General features: G+C 45.3%; 1 protein-coding gene across 1 annotated transcript; it reads right to left on the minus strand.

Moving 5' to 3' along the window:
* Positions 1-69: 69 nt before the first annotated feature.
* MTURN (maturin, neural progenitor differentiation regulator homolog) lies at positions 70-20,075 on the minus strand. Its single transcript, XM_040433465.1, has 3 exons — positions 19,597-20,075; positions 6,231-6,353; positions 70-523 (listed from the first exon to the last, which is right to left on the minus strand). The coding sequence occupies exons 1-3, from the start codon at positions 19,756-19,758 to the stop codon at positions 413-415; spliced, it is 396 nt and encodes a 131-aa protein (XP_040289399.1). The 5' UTR covers positions 19,759-20,075; the 3' UTR covers positions 70-412.
* Positions 20,076-20,584: the final 509 nt, after the last annotated feature.

A 20,584-nucleotide genomic window follows, 5' to 3' on the forward strand; every position in this document is an offset into this window, starting at 1 on the left:
GTGGGAATGTTTAACTATGAAAGACACGACTCAGGTTTTCTATTTGGTCTTTTTTAAAATAGAAATAATATGCAGTGCTCACTAGGGTTACCTAAAAACCTCCACCATGAAGACTACGTTTGGGCTACTCTTTAAGGTCACATTTAAAGGTCCCCATCCACTGTTATCAAATCGGCACTTGCAATCCCTATTAGTCAGATCTGTTCCAAACTGAGCCCAACAGCCTCCAAACAATTATAGAAAATTTTACAATCGGAAATGGATGGAAAGCAACAAAACTCCCATGGAAACGCTGCTGTCGGCAAGCCTGATGCTCTGCTCGCTGTGAGTGGTTCTGCATTTTTGTCAAATGTGTTTACTATTACATTATGTTGGGTTGGTTTTTCTTTCTATAGGGAATATCCTAGGTATTCTACTGCTGGCTGACCCCCATCTGCTGGTGATCTGCCTCTGGTTCTTCTTCCTCCACATCTGCATTGTATTCTTCAAAAGTGTCATCGTCCACATCTGGGAGACCGAGGAGCTGGAGGAAATAAAAGAATGAATCCATCAGACACCATGACCTGTTATACAAATCATAATAGCTCATGTCAAAAAACAACATATCCAGTAGCAAGTCTGGCTACAAAGTTGCGTCTCCATTACTAGCAGGTTTGGGCCTGTGCATAGCTCTGTCCTGACTAGTAGGGTGTGTGTCAGGAAACCACAAGTTACAGCTTTAAATAAAAAAAATAAAAAACTCTGGGGGGGACAGACATTCTAAGGTTCTTTTCTTTTACAATACTGTGACACGAAGGCCACCACCAAAAAGCAGGCAAATAAAGAACATTGACACCCGATTCCTACAGTGATGAAATGTTCTTGGAGTTTTCTCATTACCACAGGATAAGGCCTCATGCACACGAACGTATTTTGTTTCAGTGTCTGTTCAGTTTTTTTTTTTTGCGGATAGGATGCGGACCCATTCATTTCAATGGTTCCGCAAAAAATGCGGACGGCACACCGTGTGCTATCTGCATCTGTATATCCGTTCCAGAGCCCTGCAAAAAATAAATAAATAATATATGTCCTATTCTTGTCCGTTTTAAGCATTGTTACAATGGATCCTTTTTTTTGCGGACCGCAAAACACATACAGTCCTGTGCATGTAGCCTAAGACTCCATTCACACGTACATATAATGGGTCCGCATCCGTTCTGCAAATTGCGGAACGGGTGCTGACCTGTTCATTCTCTATGGGGGCGGAATGGATGTGGAGAGCACACCATGTGCTCTCCGAATCCGCATTTCCGGAGCGCCTCCCCCCCCCCCCGATCTTTCAGTCCGCGGCTCCGGAAAAATATAGAAAATTTACTATTCTTGCCCGCAGTTGCCTAAATTCAGCTTTTTTAAGAATTTGAAATTCAAACAGTAAAAAAAAAATTATTCTTTTTTTTTTAACATTTTAGCTTTTTTTTACTAATATAGTGCAAACGTAAAAAAATTCCTCATTGTCTACAGTTAATATTAATGTGTTACATGTCTAAGGGTAAACTGGTCTTGACTAGTGATATCATAGCGATTCTCAGGTGGAACAGCTCTTTGGGGTGAGATATTATTGTATATTTCCTTTTTCTTTTTTTTTTTTTTTTTTTTAATACACTTGTCCCCTTTTCTGACCTTTGAAGGACAAGAGACCCTGGTTACTCCCAGAAGCAGGGTACACCATGTCTGTCTACTCCAGGGTGCCCAGCAGTCTCTGATTGCAGGGGGCATAGGCGGCTAAAGCCTGTGCCGTAAGTATAATAGACCTTTAGAGATCTGAACCATAGCCATCCTTAACAAGTTACAGGGGTTGTGCAGTGGTAGAATACTGATGACCTATGCTCAGGATAGGTCGTCCGACTCCCAGAACCCCTGCCAATCAGCTGTTTGAAGGGGTTGCGGTGTCCGAGTGAGTGTTGCGCCCTCTTAAAGGTTTAACTGCATGTCTGAGGATAGGTCATCAATATTATACCCCTGCACAACACCTTTAAAAAGAGAAACCGCCATAAAGTGCAGTACTTAGTTGAATAAGGCATGGCAATGAGAATACCTGTAATATAATAAGTGTGCTTTACTCTCTGCATTGTGGGCTAAGCTTCAGGGAAACGGTTTCATTGTCACACTCATGGATAATGTAAGACCATCATTACAGTGTTGACAAGATCCAGCTACACTCATCATATGCATTGAGTCTCCTTCAAAGAGCTGCGGCCATACCACAGATATCAGTTGAACTGGAAGAGCAGAGGCGCAGGCGGTGTTCGGAACTGAGGGCATCAGCCTCAAATGTTTTACTGGGCAAGCGCCGAGCCCAATGTCTGTTTGATCCTCTGCTGGAAGAGAAGAAGTGCGGCGAGATTTGTCAGTGACAATGAAGGCAATGGTGGGAGTGGATTTTTTTAAGATAGAAACCAAGCAGCAAGGAAAGAAAAGCACATCTGGAAAGGAGGCAGTAAGTGCTGCAAGACAATAGTTTTAGTTTAATGGTGATGATTCTGGTGACAGATTTCCTTTAAGAGTCTCTGTCACCAGGATAAACCCCATTAAACCATACTGCCTGGTAGGGCTCATCATGCTGATTAAAACTATACCTTTCTTTTCTCTGTATGATAAATAGCTGCAGAGATATCTGTGTTTTTATTCATATGCAAATGAGAAGTTTGAGCACTAGGAGGCGGGGCTGAATCCTTGGAGCACTGCTTTGTAACACCCCCTGTGCTCTGCACACACACCCCTCCCCTTGACAGGGTTAGACATCAGGTCGAGGGCATAGCTGTACTATGTACTATAGCTTCATCACACTGAGATCTGCTCAGAAAGCTAATCTACATATTACAAAGAGTTAATTGATACCAGCGCTGCCGCCACAAAGTTTTGCAAGGAAAAAACAAACAAAAAAAAAACCACCTTTCTTATTCAGATTTTTTTTTATTTCTACCCATAGTTACATTCATTTTCATAAAATTGACAGATTTCTTGCTTTTCTAAAAGTAAATCTAGGGTATTGGGATAGTTTCCCCTATAACTTTATCTTGCTTCAAAATGTCCCAATGGCGTTTTACAATAAAAAATAAATAAAAAAAGCCTCTCCTTTTTATTATATTGATTAATTATAGGAACTTTGAAATCAATTTCATCCTTTTCTTTACTTGAGTTATCTCTAGTCACCTTTTGTAGAAGGGTATTTCTATCAATTTGCTTTACCTCTTGTTTTATTTTTTTCTAATTCATTCATTTTGTAGCCTTTTTCTTCAAATTTCATATGAAGACTGCTTGCCTCTTTTTCAAATTGTTCTACCATCGTACAATTCCTCCTCAATCTAATATATTGGCTATGGGGGATATTAATAAGCCATATTGGTAAATGGCAGCTATCCAATGATACAATATCGGTTTCCTATTTCAACGGTATGGTTACTATGGAGACGGACGCCTATAAAATCTCAAGCAGCAAGAACCACTCCTATTCCTGATGAAGGAATCAGAGTATTCCAAAACGCGTTGGCAGTGTGGACTCAGGAGGCATCCGTAGGTATGAGCGTGTGACGTCACACTGAAGGCCTGTTCTACTGGAAACAGTAACGCGACTTCCCCTCGTGCACGCAAGCTACCAGTCGGTGCCGCGCTTGGGGAGGAGGAAGCTGAAGAGTGCGCTATCTCCTATAGCTCTCTCTGCGAGAGTGAAAGTAAAACCAATTACCAATGGCAAGTACCGATTGTGCGTGTATGTATATGTGTGTATATATACATTTATTGGTTAGATTTGCCTTAAGTCAGCGTGGGTTCGGCTTTTGTAATAATTAATCTACATATTACTGCACAATGTATGATTATAAAGACACCTGTAATATGTGTTAGCTCATAAGCACAGAAAAGACATACAGCGCTATGTGGTAATGTTATAGCTTAGTGGTTAAAGGGGTTCTGCAGCTCGTTTTAACTGATGATCTATCCTCTGGATAGACCATCAGCATCTGATCATCAGGGGTCCGACACCCGGCACCCCCGCCAATCAGCTGTTTGAGAAGGCAACGGAGTGCTCCAAGAGCGTTTCCCTCAGGCCCAGTGACGTCACGACTAGTATCACCGGCCTGGGCGGGGCTAAACCCCATTCAGGTGAACGGAGCTTAGCCGCTCCCAGGCCAGTGATACTAGTCGTGACGTCACTGGACTTGGGGGAAACAGAGAGAATGCTTTAGCGCTCATGGAGCGCCGCTTCCTTCTCAAACCGCTGAACGATGGCGGTCCCAGGTGTCTGACCCCCCGCAGATCAGATAGATCATTTAAAATTGCAGAACCCCTATAAGTATATTGGTTTTGCATATAGAGATCCCAGGTTTGAATCTTGGGAGAATCTTCAAGTTTTTTTCTTCTTCAGATATTTAGCTTTCCTTTCACATTTATCCCATAAGAAAAGTCTGTGTCCTTATCATATTGAGAATAATGTTTTTTTTAGAACGCTAATAAATATTACTAGTTTCTTTATAATCATATATTGGGTCTGAGAATAAACCAGTAATAGGTTTTATCAACAACAATAAAAAACACTATTCTCAATATAGTAAGACCTTTTTGTTATTATATGTGTTCCCTTAAAAGGTGGCAGGAGATTGGCGAGACTGTCAACACGTGGTTTGATCTGACATGTTTTCCGTTTGGATCAAAAAAACACCCCAATTCCATTATGATTTTATTTTTTAATGTTGTTCGCGGGGCAGTTTAAATAATATTAGCTTTATTATAGCGTAGTGTGTTTTTATGGAAAAATTGTTTTATTAATTTATTTTTTAATAACGTTTGTTAACCTTCCTTTAGTTATTTTTTTTTAGTCCCACTAGGGGACACCACTTTCATAATGCACTGGTATACACTGTATACCAATGCATTATAGCCCATCACCGTAACAGTGACAGGCAGTCTTATTAGGCTGTGTCTGGGAAAGATATACAGTCATGGCAGACCTGGGGGCCCGTGTTAGGATCTCAGCTGCCTTGGTAGCACATCAGCACCTTGTGATTGCGTTCCTAGGGGGGCCGATGGTGACAGGGAACTTCTTACTTAACTGCCTACATGCTGCAGTCGCTACTGGCTTTGGCATCTAGGAAGTTCCGCAACTGGGATTAGAGTTATATCCGTTCCAGCTGTTAAAGTGGCAGCCTGGCTACAGTCAGTCCTCCCGCTGTGATCTGGGACGCTGTAAAAGCGTAGCCTGTGCAGGGTCCTTTTAGTCCCTGTCACCCAAGCCAGGGTTAATGGCCCAAGAGGCAGGGACTGAACACACAATACAGCATGCAGTCAAAAAAAATTTGATTATTCGATTTTTAAAAAAATAATAATTGTGGGCTCTAAATGGGGGAATAAATCAAGTTAATTTGTTTAATCACTCAGCCCTACTTCTGCTTTTCAGTGAAATCTGACAGAGCTGCTCTGATGCCTTGATCTCCAGCTCTTATCTGTACCTTTAGAACAGCTCATAAACTCTCATGTGGGACGTCCAGCTCCTGCTCCTCAGGGTTAAATGCCATTGAACACAGGATCCTGGTCTTCCTCACTCTATGGTCGGCGTGGATAGCAATGATATGGGTGCCGCCCACGGAGCACAGATGGTCGAGGCCCCTTTGGACCTTTGTTCTCTATTAACATATAGAGCACCAAAAGTTATTACAGGCCATAACTACTACAGAACAGGGGTCAAATTGTAAAATAATAAAAACCACAAGCATCAGTGGACCAGTGGGAATGACAGTGTGTAAGCCATTCCGATTTTAATATTTTTTTATTACAGGTCCTTTTTATGCTAAAGAACTGATAAGAAGTTAGCTTAAATGTGTGTTTATGAGCTATTAGGAGACTGGAGATAAGGGCTAGAGATCCAATCCTCAGAGCAGATGGATTTCAATGAGAAGTAGAAGGAACAGTCTGCAGTCAGTGAAAACCTAGAAGACAATCTGTTGAAAATATTTAATAAAGGCCAATTGGTAAAAAGTAGAACGCAATAATTAAAAAAAATGCCCCCCAAAGGTGTTCCTTGCCTTTAAGTCCTGGAAAACCCCTTTAATGCTGGTTGGTGGACAAGTGGAAGGATACGTTCACTACCTTCCTTATGTACTGATAAGTCACATAGCAAAAAAAAAATCACAACGGTTCCCACATAAATTGTACAGTACTTGTGTTATGCCTTTACTGGACAAAAACATGGGACTTACTGGCCGAAAAGACTTGAAGACTTTCTCCAGTATTTCATGAAGGGTTTTCTTCCCACAAGATGAAATGTAATCCTGAGCTAGCTGCAGGAAAGGCAAGCAGTCTTCACTTTCACTCCACACATGCTGCAAGACAATAAGAAAATAATACCAGCGAGTTATTAGACCGCAGCAACGATGAAACATATTATGTAACCCAATCAACGCGACAGAGGTGAAAGGTCATTCGGTCACCTGTAGGAAGACATCAGAAGATGCTTATTTTTATCCTTTGGTCTGTCAGGACTTCTGCCTACATAAGCACTAAGCGCAGAGAATGCCCCATTGTAGTCCATGGTTAGGACTAGATAATTACACCAACGCAGCAAGGTTCCAACAATAACATTTGTGTCTTGTGTTTGATTATAGTGTTTTGCTTGTACAGCTAACAGAGATAATCATCTTTGTGTCTACAGGCTTTTATTAGTCATACTGATCATGGAGAGCTCATCATCTGACATTGAGCAGAATGAGATCAAGCGCTGGCACAGCTGGTTACTTCTCGTGGACTTCACTCCTTAGGGCTCTATAAGGCTACTGTCACACTAGCGTTTTTACTGGATCCGGCAGGGTTCAGCAAAAACGCTCCCGTTACTGATAATACAACCGTCTGCATCCATTAAGAACAGATCCAGTTGTATTATCTTTAACACAGCCAAGACGGATCAGTCAGGAACTCTATTGAAAGTCAATGGGAGACTGATCAGTTTTCTATTGTGTCAGAGAAAACTGATCCGTCCACATTGACTTTCATTGTGGGTCATGCCGGATCAGTCTTGCTCGGCATCCCAGAACATGTTGCGGTTTGCCCTCCAGTCTGGGAACGCAACTAAACGGAACGGAATGCATTTTGGAGCACTCCGTTCTGTCTCCATTGACAATGAATGGGGACAAAACGGAAGCTTTTTTTTTTTTTTTTTCGGTATTGAGACCCTATGACGGATCTCAATACCAGAAAATATTAACGCTAGTGTGAAAGTAGCCTTACACTGGCCAATGGTCGGCCAGATCATCACTAATGAACAGTCAAAGGAACGCTTGTTAGCAATGATCTGGCTGTGTAATACAGGCCTAAAAGTGCATGCGTTCATGGGGCAATCAAGATTTTAAAGGTAAAAAAATCATGGTTTGCCGACAACAGGTCGTTCTGTCTAATCCCAATCTGCTGCTGGCAAACAATGATTCAGTATAGGGATGAGCGGTATCATTAGCGATCGCTGCATGTAAATGTAAATGCAGCAGTCTCCTCCACTAACGAGCAGGCGAACGCTTCCCTCCTGACAATCGGCTGGAGGATCGGCAGGTCTAATACAGCCCTTATACCTCATTCACATGTCAGCGTTCGGTCAGTGATTTCCATCAGTGATTGTGAGCCAAAACCCGGTGCGGCTCTAAACACAATCTATATATCCCTGCTCAAAAAGGATTACACAGGTGTATGGTCTCTCTCCAAATATATCAAAATCTCAGAACAAGACCTGGAAAATTATTATTAATAAAACATAACTTTTACTAATTATAAATTAAAATTACAATGTATACTAGGAAAAGCGGCGAATATAATATATAAAATGGTATAACGTTACCGTATGCACCTATGAACGATAATTCCCAGAAAAAAAAAATTGAATGATCTTACCAGATCTAGGAACACAGACTGTAACTTGTGTCTATATAGTGCCGTCCTTAGCTGATGTTAGAGGCGAATGCTTGTGTCGAAACTGCTTCCAAGGGGACTAGAACTACATGACCCTACCTGAGAGAGGGTAGGGGGCTAGTGGTCCCTGCCTAGCAGTATACAGAGCGCCCGCCCCGATAGGGGCGACCCAGTCAGGAACCTATCCCTGAATGGGGCCTAAAACCCTAATTATGTCCCTCACTTATTTCAGAGCAAAAACAAAGCCATGAGGAGGAAGGATCTGGAGAAGGGCACAAACAATGTCTGCTGCACTGAAAGTTTCCAAGAGCACAGTGGTCTCCATAATTCTTAAATGGAAGAAGTTTGGAACAACCAGGACTCATAGAGCTGGCCGCCCCACCAAACTAAGTAATCAGGGGAAATGAGCCTTGGTAAGAGAGGTGACCAAGAACCTAATGGTAACTCTGGCTGATCTCCAAAGATTTTATGTGCAGAAAGGAGAAACTTCCAGAAGGTTAACCATCACTGCAGCGTTCCTCCAATCTGGGCTTTATGGCCAGAAAGTCAGTAAAAGACACATAAGCCTACAAGAAGTACTTTGAGAAACAAGATTCTCTGGTCTGATGAAACCAAGATTGAACTTTTTGGCCTCAAACCTGAGTGTCATGCCTGGAGGAAATCAGGCACTGCTCATCATCTGCCCAAACCATCCCTACAGTGAATGTCCTTGAGTTGCCCAGCCAAAACAGAATAGCAGATAATCCCCAAATTGAAGTGTCCAAACCTTGTGGCATCATACCCAAGACTAGAATCGCTGCCAAAGGTGCTTCACTTTCACACAAGCATTTTTAGCTCAGCAAACATGCTTCTATTACTGATAATACAACCATCTGCATCCATTATGAACTCCATTGAAAGTCAATGGAGGATAGATCTGTTTTCTATTGTATCAGAAAACTGATCCATCCCCATTGACTTGTATTGTGGGTCATGACGGATTGCTCCACATCCCATGACAGAAACAAAACCGCAGCTTGCTGCGGGTTGCTCTCCGGTACGGAAACGCAACCAAACGGAATGGAAAACGCAACCAAACGGAATGGAATGCATTTTGGAGCGCATTTACGTTTTGTCTCCATTAACAATTAATGGGGACAAAACGGAGGCGTTTTTCTCCGCTATTGAGAAAATATGACGGATCTGAATACTGGAAAATGTAAACGTGTGAAAGTAGCCCAAGTACTGAGTAAAGGATCTGAATTAGAGATGAGTGAATCGATTCTAATGAATCCATTAGTCTCATCAGCAGAGCTTCTTTACTTGTGAGGGGCTGTCCTCGCAGAAACGCCCACCTGACAATTTCCTGGCTGTGCCACTGCTCCGCAGGTGCCCCTGCACAGATGGCTGGACAAACGAGTCAGAGCAACACAACAGGTCTTGTGAGATGTGATCGGTGTGCAGTGGGTAGAACCCAACGTCACAGGAAAGGACAATCAGCGACATGGTCATAAGTGGCCAAAGCTCACCGATTTGCTTTTGGTAAGGGCAAGCTAGCCTGTCTGATCCTACCTCATAGAAGAGCTACAGTAGTACAAATTGCCAAAAATATTAAAGAGGACCTGTCACCACGAAATGTAATGCAATCTCCAGGCAGCATGTCATAGAGCAGGAGGAGCTGAGCAGACTGATATATACACTGAACAAAAATATAAACGCATCACTTTCGGTTTTGCTTCCATTTTGCATGAGCTGAACTCAAAGATCAAACATTTTCTACATACAAAAAAGACCCATTACTCTCAAATATTGTTCACAAATCTGTCTAAATCTGTGTTAGTGAGCACTTCTCCTTTGCTGAGATATGGAGGTGAACATGCTGGATGTGGAGGTCCTGGGCTGGTGAGGTTACATGTGGTCTGCGGTTGTGAGGCCGGCTGGATGTACTGCCAAATTCTTCGAAAGGCCTTTGAAGACGGTTTATGGTAAAGAAATGAACATTCATTGCACGGGCAACAGCTCTGGTAGACGTTCCTGCAGTCAGCATGCCAATTGCACGCTCCCTCAAACGTTGCGACATCTGTGGCATTGTGCCGTGTGATCAAATGGCACATTTCAGAGTGGCCTTTTATTGTGGGCAGTCTAATGCACACCTGTGCAATATTCATGCTGTCTAATCAGCACCTTGATATGCCACACCTGTGAGGTGGGATGGATTATCTCGGCAAAGGAGAAGTGCTCACTAAGGCTACTTTCACACTAGCGTTTAAGTTTTCAGGTATTGAGTTCAGTCATAGGGGCTAAACACCGGAAAAAAACGCTTCCATTTTTATTCCCATTCATTGTCAATGGGGACAAAACTGAACAGAACGGAATGCTCCAAAATGCATTCCATTCCGTTTAGTTGCGTTCCCAGACCGGAGAGCCAACCGCAACATGTTGTAGTTTACTTTCCGTCCTGGGAAACTGATCAAGTCGGATCCGTCATGACCCCAAATACAAGTCAATGGGGACGGATCAGTTTTCTCTGATACAATAGAAAACAGATCCGTCCCCCATTGACTTTCACTGGAGTTCATGATTGATCCGTCTTGGCAATGTTAAAGATAACACAACCGGATCCGTTCATAACAGATGCAGATGGTTGTATTATCAGTAATGGAAGCGTTTTTGCTGGGCCCTGCCGGATCCAGCAACAACGCTAGTGTGAAAGTAGCCTAACACAGATTTAGGCCTCATGCACACGGCCGTTGTTTGGGTCCGCATCTGAGCCGCTGGCTCGGCAGCTCGGGTGCAGACCCATTCACTTCAATGGGGCCGCAAAAGATGCGGACAGCACTCCATGTGCTGTCCGCATCCGTTGCTCCGTTCCGCGGCCCCGCTAAAAAAATATAACAGGTCCTATTCTTGTCCGCGCTTTGCGGACAAGAAAAGGCATTTATATTGACGGCCGCCCATTCCGCAAATTGCGGAAGGCACACAGGCGGCTTCCGGTTTTTGCGGATCCGCGGTTTTCAGACCGCAAAAAAAGGAACGGTCTTTTGCATGAGGCCTTAGACAGATTTGTGAACAATATTTGAGAGTAATGGGTCTTTTGTGAATGTAGAAGATGTTTCAGATCTTCAAGTTGGGAGCAAAACCAAAAGTGTTGCGTTTATATTTTTGGTCAGTGTAGTTTTGTGGGAAAAGATTCAGTAAATCTTGTAATTTATACTTTTAAAGGGGTTTTGGCACCCTGCTCCTCTGCTCTCTGGCCTCCACTGCCCAGGAGGGAGGGGGACGTTGCCAAGAACCCCCCAAATACGCACAACCCCTTTAAGCTCTGCTCTCTCTGTGCTATGAGTCACGCCCAGCCCAGTCAATCAAAGTGGAGAGGACGCAGCAGGTGCAATGCCAACGCCCCCGTTGCTCCTACAGACTCAATTACAAATATCTGAACTTCATTTTTCTAATGCGGCATTGCCCAGGTGTACATCTATCTATATAAATATTTTCTAATGCCTTCTCTTTCCTGGAAATACTTCTTGTTGTCTTTGGTCCAATCAGAGAGATAAAGAAAACATCCGCCATTGCTGTAAAAATCAATGTATAGGCCCCCTACATATTAGCGTATTGCTGGATGAACCAGCTATTCTTGGCGGGTTCGCCCAACAGTTTAACCCCTTGACAACCTCTTAAGATGGCGCCTATACACGCGAGTGCAGCAGGTGCCATAGCACTAGGTTTCTGCTGTTTCAAACAGTTCGCGATCGGCCATAAGACCAATTGCAGACATTTAACCCCTTAGATGCCATGGTCAAATGTGGCAACGGCATCTGAGCAGTGAAAATGTGGGAGCTGCCTGCTCCCATGCTCATAATAGCCTTCCCCGGCTGAGATCAGGGAAGCAGTTATGTTCCCGTGATAGCCGAAGCCTGGTGGTATATTCCAATACAGACCTACAGGTGGCAGCACTGTAATAGAATGTACTGAATGCTGTGTTCTGTGATGGACAAATGCCCATTACAGAATACAATTGGCAATCTAATAATTGCTTGTTATAGTCACCTAAGGGTTTGTGGGGAAAAAAAAAAAAGTTTAAAAAAAATACACTGCTCAAAAAAATAAAGGGAACACTTAAACAACACAATGTAACTCCAAGTCAATCACACTTCTGTGAAATCAAACTATCCACTTAGGAAGCAACACTGAGCGACAATCAATTTCACATGCTGTTGTGCAAATGGGATAGACAACAGGTGGAAATTATAGGCAATTAGTAAGACACCCCCAATAAAGGAATGGTTCTGCAGGTGGTGACCACGGTCCACTTCTCAGTTCCTATGCTTCCTGGCTGATGTTTTGGTCACTTTTGAATGCTGGCGGTGCTTTCACTCTAGTGGTAGCATGAGACGGAGTCTACAACCCACACAAGTGGCTCAGGTAGTGCAGCTTATCCAGGATGGCACATCAATGCGAGCTGTGGCAAGAAGGTTTGCTGTGTCTGTCAGCGTAGTGTCTAGAGCATGGAGGCGCTACCAGGAGACAGGCCAGTACATCAGGAGACGTGGAGGAGGCCGTAGGAGGGCAACAACCCAGCAGCAGGACCGCTACCTCCGCCTTTGTGCAAGGAGGAATAGGAGGAGCACTGCCAGAGCCCTGCAAAATGACCTCCAGCAGGCCACAAATGTGCATGTGTCTGCTCAAACGGTCAGAAACAGACTCCATGAGGGTGATATGAGGGCCCGATGTCCACAGGTGGGGGTTTGGCATTTGCCAGAGAACACCAAGAATGGCAAATTCGGCACAGGCGCCCTGTGCTCTTCACAGATGAAAGCAGGTTCACACTGAGCACATGTGACAGACGTGACAGAGTCTGGAGACGCCGTGGAGAACGTTCTGCTGGCTGCAACATCCTCCAGCATGACCAGTTTGGCATTGGGTCAGTAATGGTGTGGGGTGGCATTTCTTTGGAGGGCCGCACAGTCTTCCATGTGCTCGCCAGAGGTAGCCTGACTGCCATTAGGTACCGAGATGAGATCCTCAGACCCCTTGTGAGACCATATGCTGGTGCGGTTGGCCCTGGGTTCCTCCTAATGCAAGACAATGCTAGACCTCATGTGGCTGGAGTGTGTCAGCAGTTCCTGCAAGACGAAGGCATTGATGCTATGGACTGGCCCGCCCGTTCCCCAGACCTGAATCCAATTGAGCACATCTGGGACATCATGTATCGCTCTATCCACCAACGTCACGTTGCACCACAGACTGTCCAGGAGTTGGCAGATGCTTTAGTCTAGGTCTGGGAGGAGATCCCTCAGGAGACCGTCCGCCACCTCATCAGGAGCATGCACAGGCGTTGTAGGGAGGTCATACAGGCACGTGGAGGCCACACACACTACTGAGCCTCATTTTGACTTGTTTTAAGGACATTACATCAAAGTTGGATCAGCCTGTAGTGTGTTTTTCCACTTTAATTTTGAGTGTGACTCCAAATCCAGACTTCCATGGGTTGAAAAATTGGATTTCCATTTTTTTATTTTTGTGTGATTTTGTTGTCAGCACATTCAACTATGTAAAGAACAAAGTATTTCAGAAGAATATTTAATTAACTCAGATCTAGGATGTGTTATTTTTGTGTTCCCTTTATTTTTTTGAGCAGTGTATATAAAGGTTCAAATCACCCTCTTTCCCCAAAAAAATTATAAAAATAAAACAAACACTTAAAAAACACCATAGGCATTGCTCGCATTTGAAAATACCTGTAATATTAAAATATATTTATCCCATTTGGTAAAAGGCGAAATAAAAAAAATAAAAATTCAAAATGGCCACTTCGCCATTTTTTCATCACTTCACCTCCCCCAAGAAATTGAGTAAAAAGTGATCAAAAAGTCTTACACACCCCAAAATGGTATCAAAGATAGGTGCTGATCGCCCTGTAAAAAAGAGCCCTCGCACAGCTCCATAGACGTGACTATAAAAAAGTTACACGTTCGAATATGGCAATAAAATCTAAATTCATTTTTTACAAAAGTGTTTTTTCAGTATTAAAAACACAAGAAAAACTATACAAATGTAGTATTGTTGTAATCGTACTGACCCAGAGAATGATGGGAACAGGTCCGTTTTACCACATATTGAATGCCTAAAAATGAAAATGTGGCAGTATTGTGGTTTTATTTTTCCAATTCCATCTCTTTTGGAATTTTTCCAGCTCCCCACAATATCATATGCAATATTAAATTCTGCCAATAGAAGCTACAACTGTGGTATCCCGGCCTGGATTCCTGCTGAGAGCAGGAGCGCACGGCGTCATTGGTTGCTATGATGCCGTGCGCTTCATGCCGCCGCTGCTGTACAGTAATACACTCGTATAGATCATACAGCAGTGGCGGCATGAAGCGCACGGCGTCATAGCAACCAATGACGCCGTGCGCTCCTGCTGTCAGCAGGAATCCAGGCCGGGATACCACTGACCGTTCACGGCCGTGTGCATTCGGCCTTAGGGCTCATTCAGACGGCCGTATGCTGTCAGCAAAAATACTGATAGCTATCCGTTTTTTTGCGGATCCGCAAAAAAAATGAAACATGTCCTATACTTGTCCGTGAAAATCAGGACATGGCCCCATTGAAGTCTATGGGTCCGCAAAAATACTGAATGCTATCCGTTTTTTTGCGGATCCGTTTTTTTGCGGATCCGCAAAAAAACGGATAGCATTCAGTATTTTTGCGGACAGCATACGGCCGTCTGAATGAGCCCTATCCTGAAGAAAAACAAGCCCTCATACGGCCATGTGAACAGAAAAAAAAAAAAAAGGAAATGCAAAAATTGAAAATTATCCTCTAAGGCCCCTTGCAGACAAGCGCGAGCGTATTAGATCCGTATGCGTTCAGTGAAAAATGCACGATTTTGCAAGCAAGTTCATTCAGTTTTTTTATTGTGCGAGTTCCTACAGTTTTTATTGCGCGAGTGCAATGCGATTTAATGCATTTTGCACGCGCGTGATAAAAAAACTGAATGTTTACAAACAACATCTCTTAGCAACCATCAGTGAAAAACGCATTGCACTTGCTTGCAGATGCGATTTTCACGCAGCCCCATTCACTTCTATGGGGCCAGCGTTGCGTGAAAAAAATATTAATAAAAATAATATAGAACATGCTGCGATTTTCACGCAACACACAAGGGTGATGCGTGAAAACCAACGCTCATGTACACAGACCCATTGAAATGAATGGGTCCGGATTCTGTGCGGGCGCAATGCGTTGCACCCGTGCGGAATACTTGCTCGTGTGAAAAGGGCCTAAGGGTTAAAGTGTACGGAGAGCTCACTAATCTCCCCTGACAGATGAATATTTTTGCCTGATCTTTTAGTTCCCCTGGGAGCAGTGTTGCCAAAAGGTCCAAAAATTTCTAGACAGTCTGTAAAAATAAGCAACTTTTTCCTGTGACCGTGAAAAAAAAAAAAAAAAAAAAAAAAAGTAGATTTTTTTGAGGCTGGTGGTACTTGACTGGATTATTTTGATGGTAATTATTTTACAGCTCGCAGTAAATGCTGGTAATGAGTTATTATCAGTATATTGAGCTGTAGACATGTATTACCTATAATCTTTACCATTCATTATGGTTTTCCAATTTATCTGTAAACAATGTTGGCTGTGCGTGATTTCGAGGTAAGATGTCCAGAAAAAAGAAAGATTCGGGTTGGCAACCCTGCCTGGGAGATAAGCAGCCACCAGAAGTCTCTAGCGGCTGCTTTTTCCTCTCCCTCCATTAACGGGGTTGTCTCATCATGGACAATGGGGGCATATCGCTAGGATATGCCCCCAAAGTCTTATAGGTTCGGGTCCCACACCTATATCGAGAACGGAGCCCTGCAAGGTGGTGGCTGGAGGACTCCGGTCACCACCAAGCCGGCCCCCCATAGAAGTGAATGGGAGCGTACCGCGCATGCGTGGCCCCCGCTCCCATTAATTTCTATGAGGCCAATGGAAATGGCCGAGCCAGCGCTCAGCTATAGTCGCCGGCCCCATAGAAAATGAATGGAGGGCGGCTGGGCATGCGCACTCCTTCACTTTCAGGGCTCTGTTCTTGATATAGGTGGCGGAACCCGCACCTATAAGACAATGGGGGCATATCCTAGCGATATACCCCAACTGTCGTTGATGAGACAACCCCTTTAAATACACACACACACATTAGGACAAGCCAATGTGTATGGGGAAGCTGGGAGAGATAACCGATTGTTTGGCCAATAGCTACTGAATGTGTATGGCTGCCCTAACATTTTGGTCATACCTGCAAACTGCCCCAGGTGCCCTTTCACAGAGGAAACATCTGTTTTGGGAGTGCCCCTCTGCGTACGGTCTGTTGGACCTTACTTCTGCCCTGCCTTTCATCTCCCTGCATGTGCTGTCTAACAGACAAACTGTTGGTTGCCCATTAGTAACCAATCACAGCACAGCTTTCATTTGCCCCATTGTGACGAATTACAGCACAGCTTTCATTTTACTACAGCAAACCTCCCAACATTCCAGGATCTCGCGGGACAGTCCCGGTTTTCGACGGCTGTCCCATGGCTCAAGCGTGTCGCAATTTCCTGAGGACGCAGAGACAGTGGAATGTAATAGTAAAGCAGGGGGCCATCAGCTCTGCTTATCCATCCCCCGGCCTGTGTGCGATGCGGTGACACCTCATGCCTCTGGGCTGTTACTGCATCACTCCTGCTGGGGAGTGCAGGTTATGCTCCCATCATCAGGGGAACGGGGCTAGGCGAGTATTATTATTATTTTTTTTATTAACAGGGAAGCATTATGAGGGCAGAAGTACTGCTTGGGGGCACTCTGGGGGAATAAATACCATGTGGGCTTTTCAAAAGTTGGGCGGTATGCTACAGCGTATGGTAACTAACCTTTGGCTCTCCAGCAGCTGCAAAACTACAACTCCCATCATGTCCCGGCATCCTGCAGCCATCTGGTCTACAATATTGTTCCAGTTCCATGCACGCTGCATCAAAAACCCATTACTCTATTAGAACCTTCCAGAACCCTGTCGGACGACTTGACAACCCCTCGGTATTTTAAAGGGGTTATCCAATACTAAAAAAGAGTGTGCCAGACCTGCCCAACCAAGGGTGGGGGGTGATTCTTACCGGATCCTCACTGCTGGATCTGGTCTCTTGGGCTCCTCGGCTGGCAGTTCCGCTCCCACATGAGCTGAGGACAATGTCCGTTGACATGACCACGGCAACCAATCAAAGGCCTCAATGGCGACCTTCACCACTTGCGTCACTCGTGATGTCAGGGGGAGCAGGTCACCGCTGCGGCCTATAATTGACTGCAGCAGTCACATGTGCTCCTGTTGACGGATGTTGTCCTCGGTGCACATAGGAGCAGAACTGCCAGCCTGGGAGCCCAAGAGACCAGATCCAGGGGTGGGGATCAGGTAAGCCTGGGACGGGCAGTGGGCCACTCTTTTAGCATAGGATAACCCCTTTAAAGGGAACATGTCACCGGGATTTTGTGTATAGAGCTGGGGATATGGGTTGCTAAATCGCCGCTAGCACATCAGCAATACCTAGTCCCCATAGCTCTGTGTGCTTTTATTGTGTGTAAAAAAAACAAAAAACGATTTGATCCATATGCAAATTAACCTGAGATGAGTCCTGTCCCTGACTCATCTCACATACAGGACTCATCTCTGGTTAATTTGCATATGTATCAAATCGGTTTTTTTACACAATAAAAGCACACAGAGCTATGGGGACTAGGTATTGCGGATGTGCTAGCGGCCATCTAGCAAACCATGTCCTCGGCTCTATACACAAAATCCCGATGACAGGTTCCCTTTAAGTTGGATCATGAAGCACATATGTACAAGTTTTGTTGAAATCCATCAAGGCACGGAGGAGCCCATGAAGAACAAACATACAAACTTGCACTTTTAAAGGCAAAACGCAGATCCGCAAAAAATATTGATGATTTTTTTTTTTGCAGAACCATCGTAAATGTTTATTCTTGCCCGCTAAGCAGACAAGAATGGAACACGTTCTGTCTTTTTTGAGGGGCCACGTAATGGACATACGGATGTGGACAGCACACGGTGTACCGTCTTCATTTTTGCGTTCCCATGAAATGAATGGGTCCACATCCAATCCTCCAAAAATGCAGATCGGATGCGGACAAAAAAATATGGTTGTGTGAACGGGGCCTTATATATGTATATATGTAGATTTATGGCGATATATATACCTAACGTTACCTGCAGCAGGAAGAGAAGATCCTGGGAGCAGTATAATTAGATCCTCTTTAAAATACTTAAGGCTACTTTCACAATCGCGTTTGGTGCGGATCCGTTCAGATAATACAAACGTCTGCATCTGTTCAGAACGGATCCGTTTGTATTATCTGTAACATAGCCAAAACGGATCCGTCTTGAACACCATTGAAAGTCAATTGGGGACGGATCAGTTTTCTATTGTGTCAGTGAAAACGGATCCGTCCCCATTGACTTATATTGTGTGCCAGGACGGATCCATTTGGCTCAGTTTCGTCAGATGGACACCAAAACGCGGCAGGCAGCGTTTTGGTGTCCACCTCCAGAGCGGAATGGTGACTGATCGGAGGCAAACTGATGCATTCTGAGCGGATCCTTTTCCATTCAGAAGGCATTAGGGCAAAACTGATCCGTTTTGGACGCTTGTGAGAGCCCTGAACGGATCTCACAAACGGAAAGCCAAAACACGAGTGTGAAAGTAGCATAAGGCCCCATTCACATGTCCGCAATTTCGTTCCGCATTTTGCGGAACGGAATTGCGAACCCACACATTTCTATGGGGCCGGTACGATGTGCGGCCCAGCTCCAGGAATACGGATCCGCGCTTCCGGTCCGCATTTCCGTTTCCCAAAAAAATAGAACATGTCCTATTCTTGTCCGCAATTGCGGACAAGAATAGGAAATGTTCTATTAGTGCCGGCTATGTGCGGTCTGCAAAATGTGGAACGCACATTGTCGTGTCCGTGTTTTGTGGATCCGCAAAACACGTTACGGACATGTGAATGGACCCTAAACTTGGGCCAATGTCTCCTTCTGGGAGGGGGGCCCTTTAACAGGAGTTATGTATAGCTAGCTATAAGTGGAAGGCCCTGCACTGGTGACCCAAAAGTAGCCCGAACCAACGTCACCCTATGGAACAGATGATTATTCTTTGATGTGATCACAAAACCTACTGATGCTGCTGGGTGGCACCAATAAGACGCCAATCAGCACTCTGGGCAGGAAGGAGTTAACACCTCTTTCACTATGCCCGCCACACCTCTGCGCCAGGGGTGCCTGCCATCCACTCCTCAGCATCGAGCACGTGTAAGAAATGGCAGTATGGGAGTGCGCCTCCTGTACTACATGGCACTGTGCCCCCAGTATGCTGGCACTGCACAGGGCATTGTAGGGGAGTAATCTGCCCAGGGCAGTGGCTGGAATGGGTTTCCTGCCAATGGGGGGGGGGGGATTGCAAAGCTTCCATGTATGGTGAAATCATGGAGCCCACTGCCTATCCACAGTGCCCAGACAGGGCAGCAGGACAAGCCCAGGCCTCCCGCAGTGCACCAGACAGGACCGCCTATGCTAGGCCTAGGGTCTGTATGCAGGGAGAATGCACGCCCCATGCCCACCAGGCCCTTGCCAGCACCTGGCACAGCACACCACACAATACTCACAAAATTGTCCCCGCAGCCATTGTCGGGGCACAGCACGTAGAAGGAGACCCCGGGGTCGGCGTAGAAATCCATCCTCCGCTCCGTTTCCTCGGTGGCGATCAGGTCGAAGGGGGTGTTGGAGCACCATTTGTCGGCGACGTCTGCCAGCTGCTGAAAATCCATCCTGGCCCGCGCTGCGATCTCCGCGGTGACTGGCTATGTCTGCATTGTTTACATGCTGCTCCTGGAGGGTGCGGGGCAGAGAAGGCCGCGGTGATGCAGCGGATGCTCGGGTATTGTTCGCCTCCCCGGCCGCTCCGAACACAGCTGCGGGTTGGGCTGTTGCCGTGTGACGGAGGTAATGCAGGTCAGTGACGTCACAGCTGGCCCTGCCTTGCGAACAGCTGGGTCGGCAGCTCCCCCCCTCCTGTGACGTCATCAAGGCGGTGCCCAAGCGACAGGTTCTGCGCGGCTGAGAGGATGAAAGCTGCGGCATCAATGACCGGGCAACCGGGCCCGAGAACCGCGCACGTACGGCATCCATACTGCATTGAAAGGGGCATGAGGGAGCTGCCTCACAAGCACTGGCCTCATACACTGGGGCCCTGCACAGGTTTTCATAGACGACATTATGCTCTGTTCACACTAGCTTCAGAGTCTTTGAAAGATTTGGTGGAAAGTCACTGGGGGAGATTTATCAAAACTGGTGCAATGGAAAACTGACTAAGGCTGCGTTCAGACTTGCGTTGTCCGGATCCGGCGTGTACTCCACTTGCCGGAATTACACTCCGGATCCGGAAAAACGCAAGTGTACTGAAAGCATTTGAAGACGGAACCGTCTTCCAAATGCGTTCAGTGTTACTATGGCACCCAGGACGCTATTAAAAGTCCTGGTTGCCATAGTAGTAGTGGGGAGCGGGGGAGCGGTATACTTACAGTCCGTGCGGCTCCCCGGGCGCTCCAGAATGACGTCAGAGCGCCCCATGCGCATGGATGACGTGTCCATGCG

Source organism: Bufo bufo, chromosome 5 (assembly GCF_905171765.1).
Source record: "Bufo bufo chromosome 5, aBufBuf1.1, whole genome shotgun sequence".
Taxonomy (NCBI): Eukaryota; Metazoa; Chordata; class Amphibia; order Anura; family Bufonidae; genus Bufo; species Bufo bufo.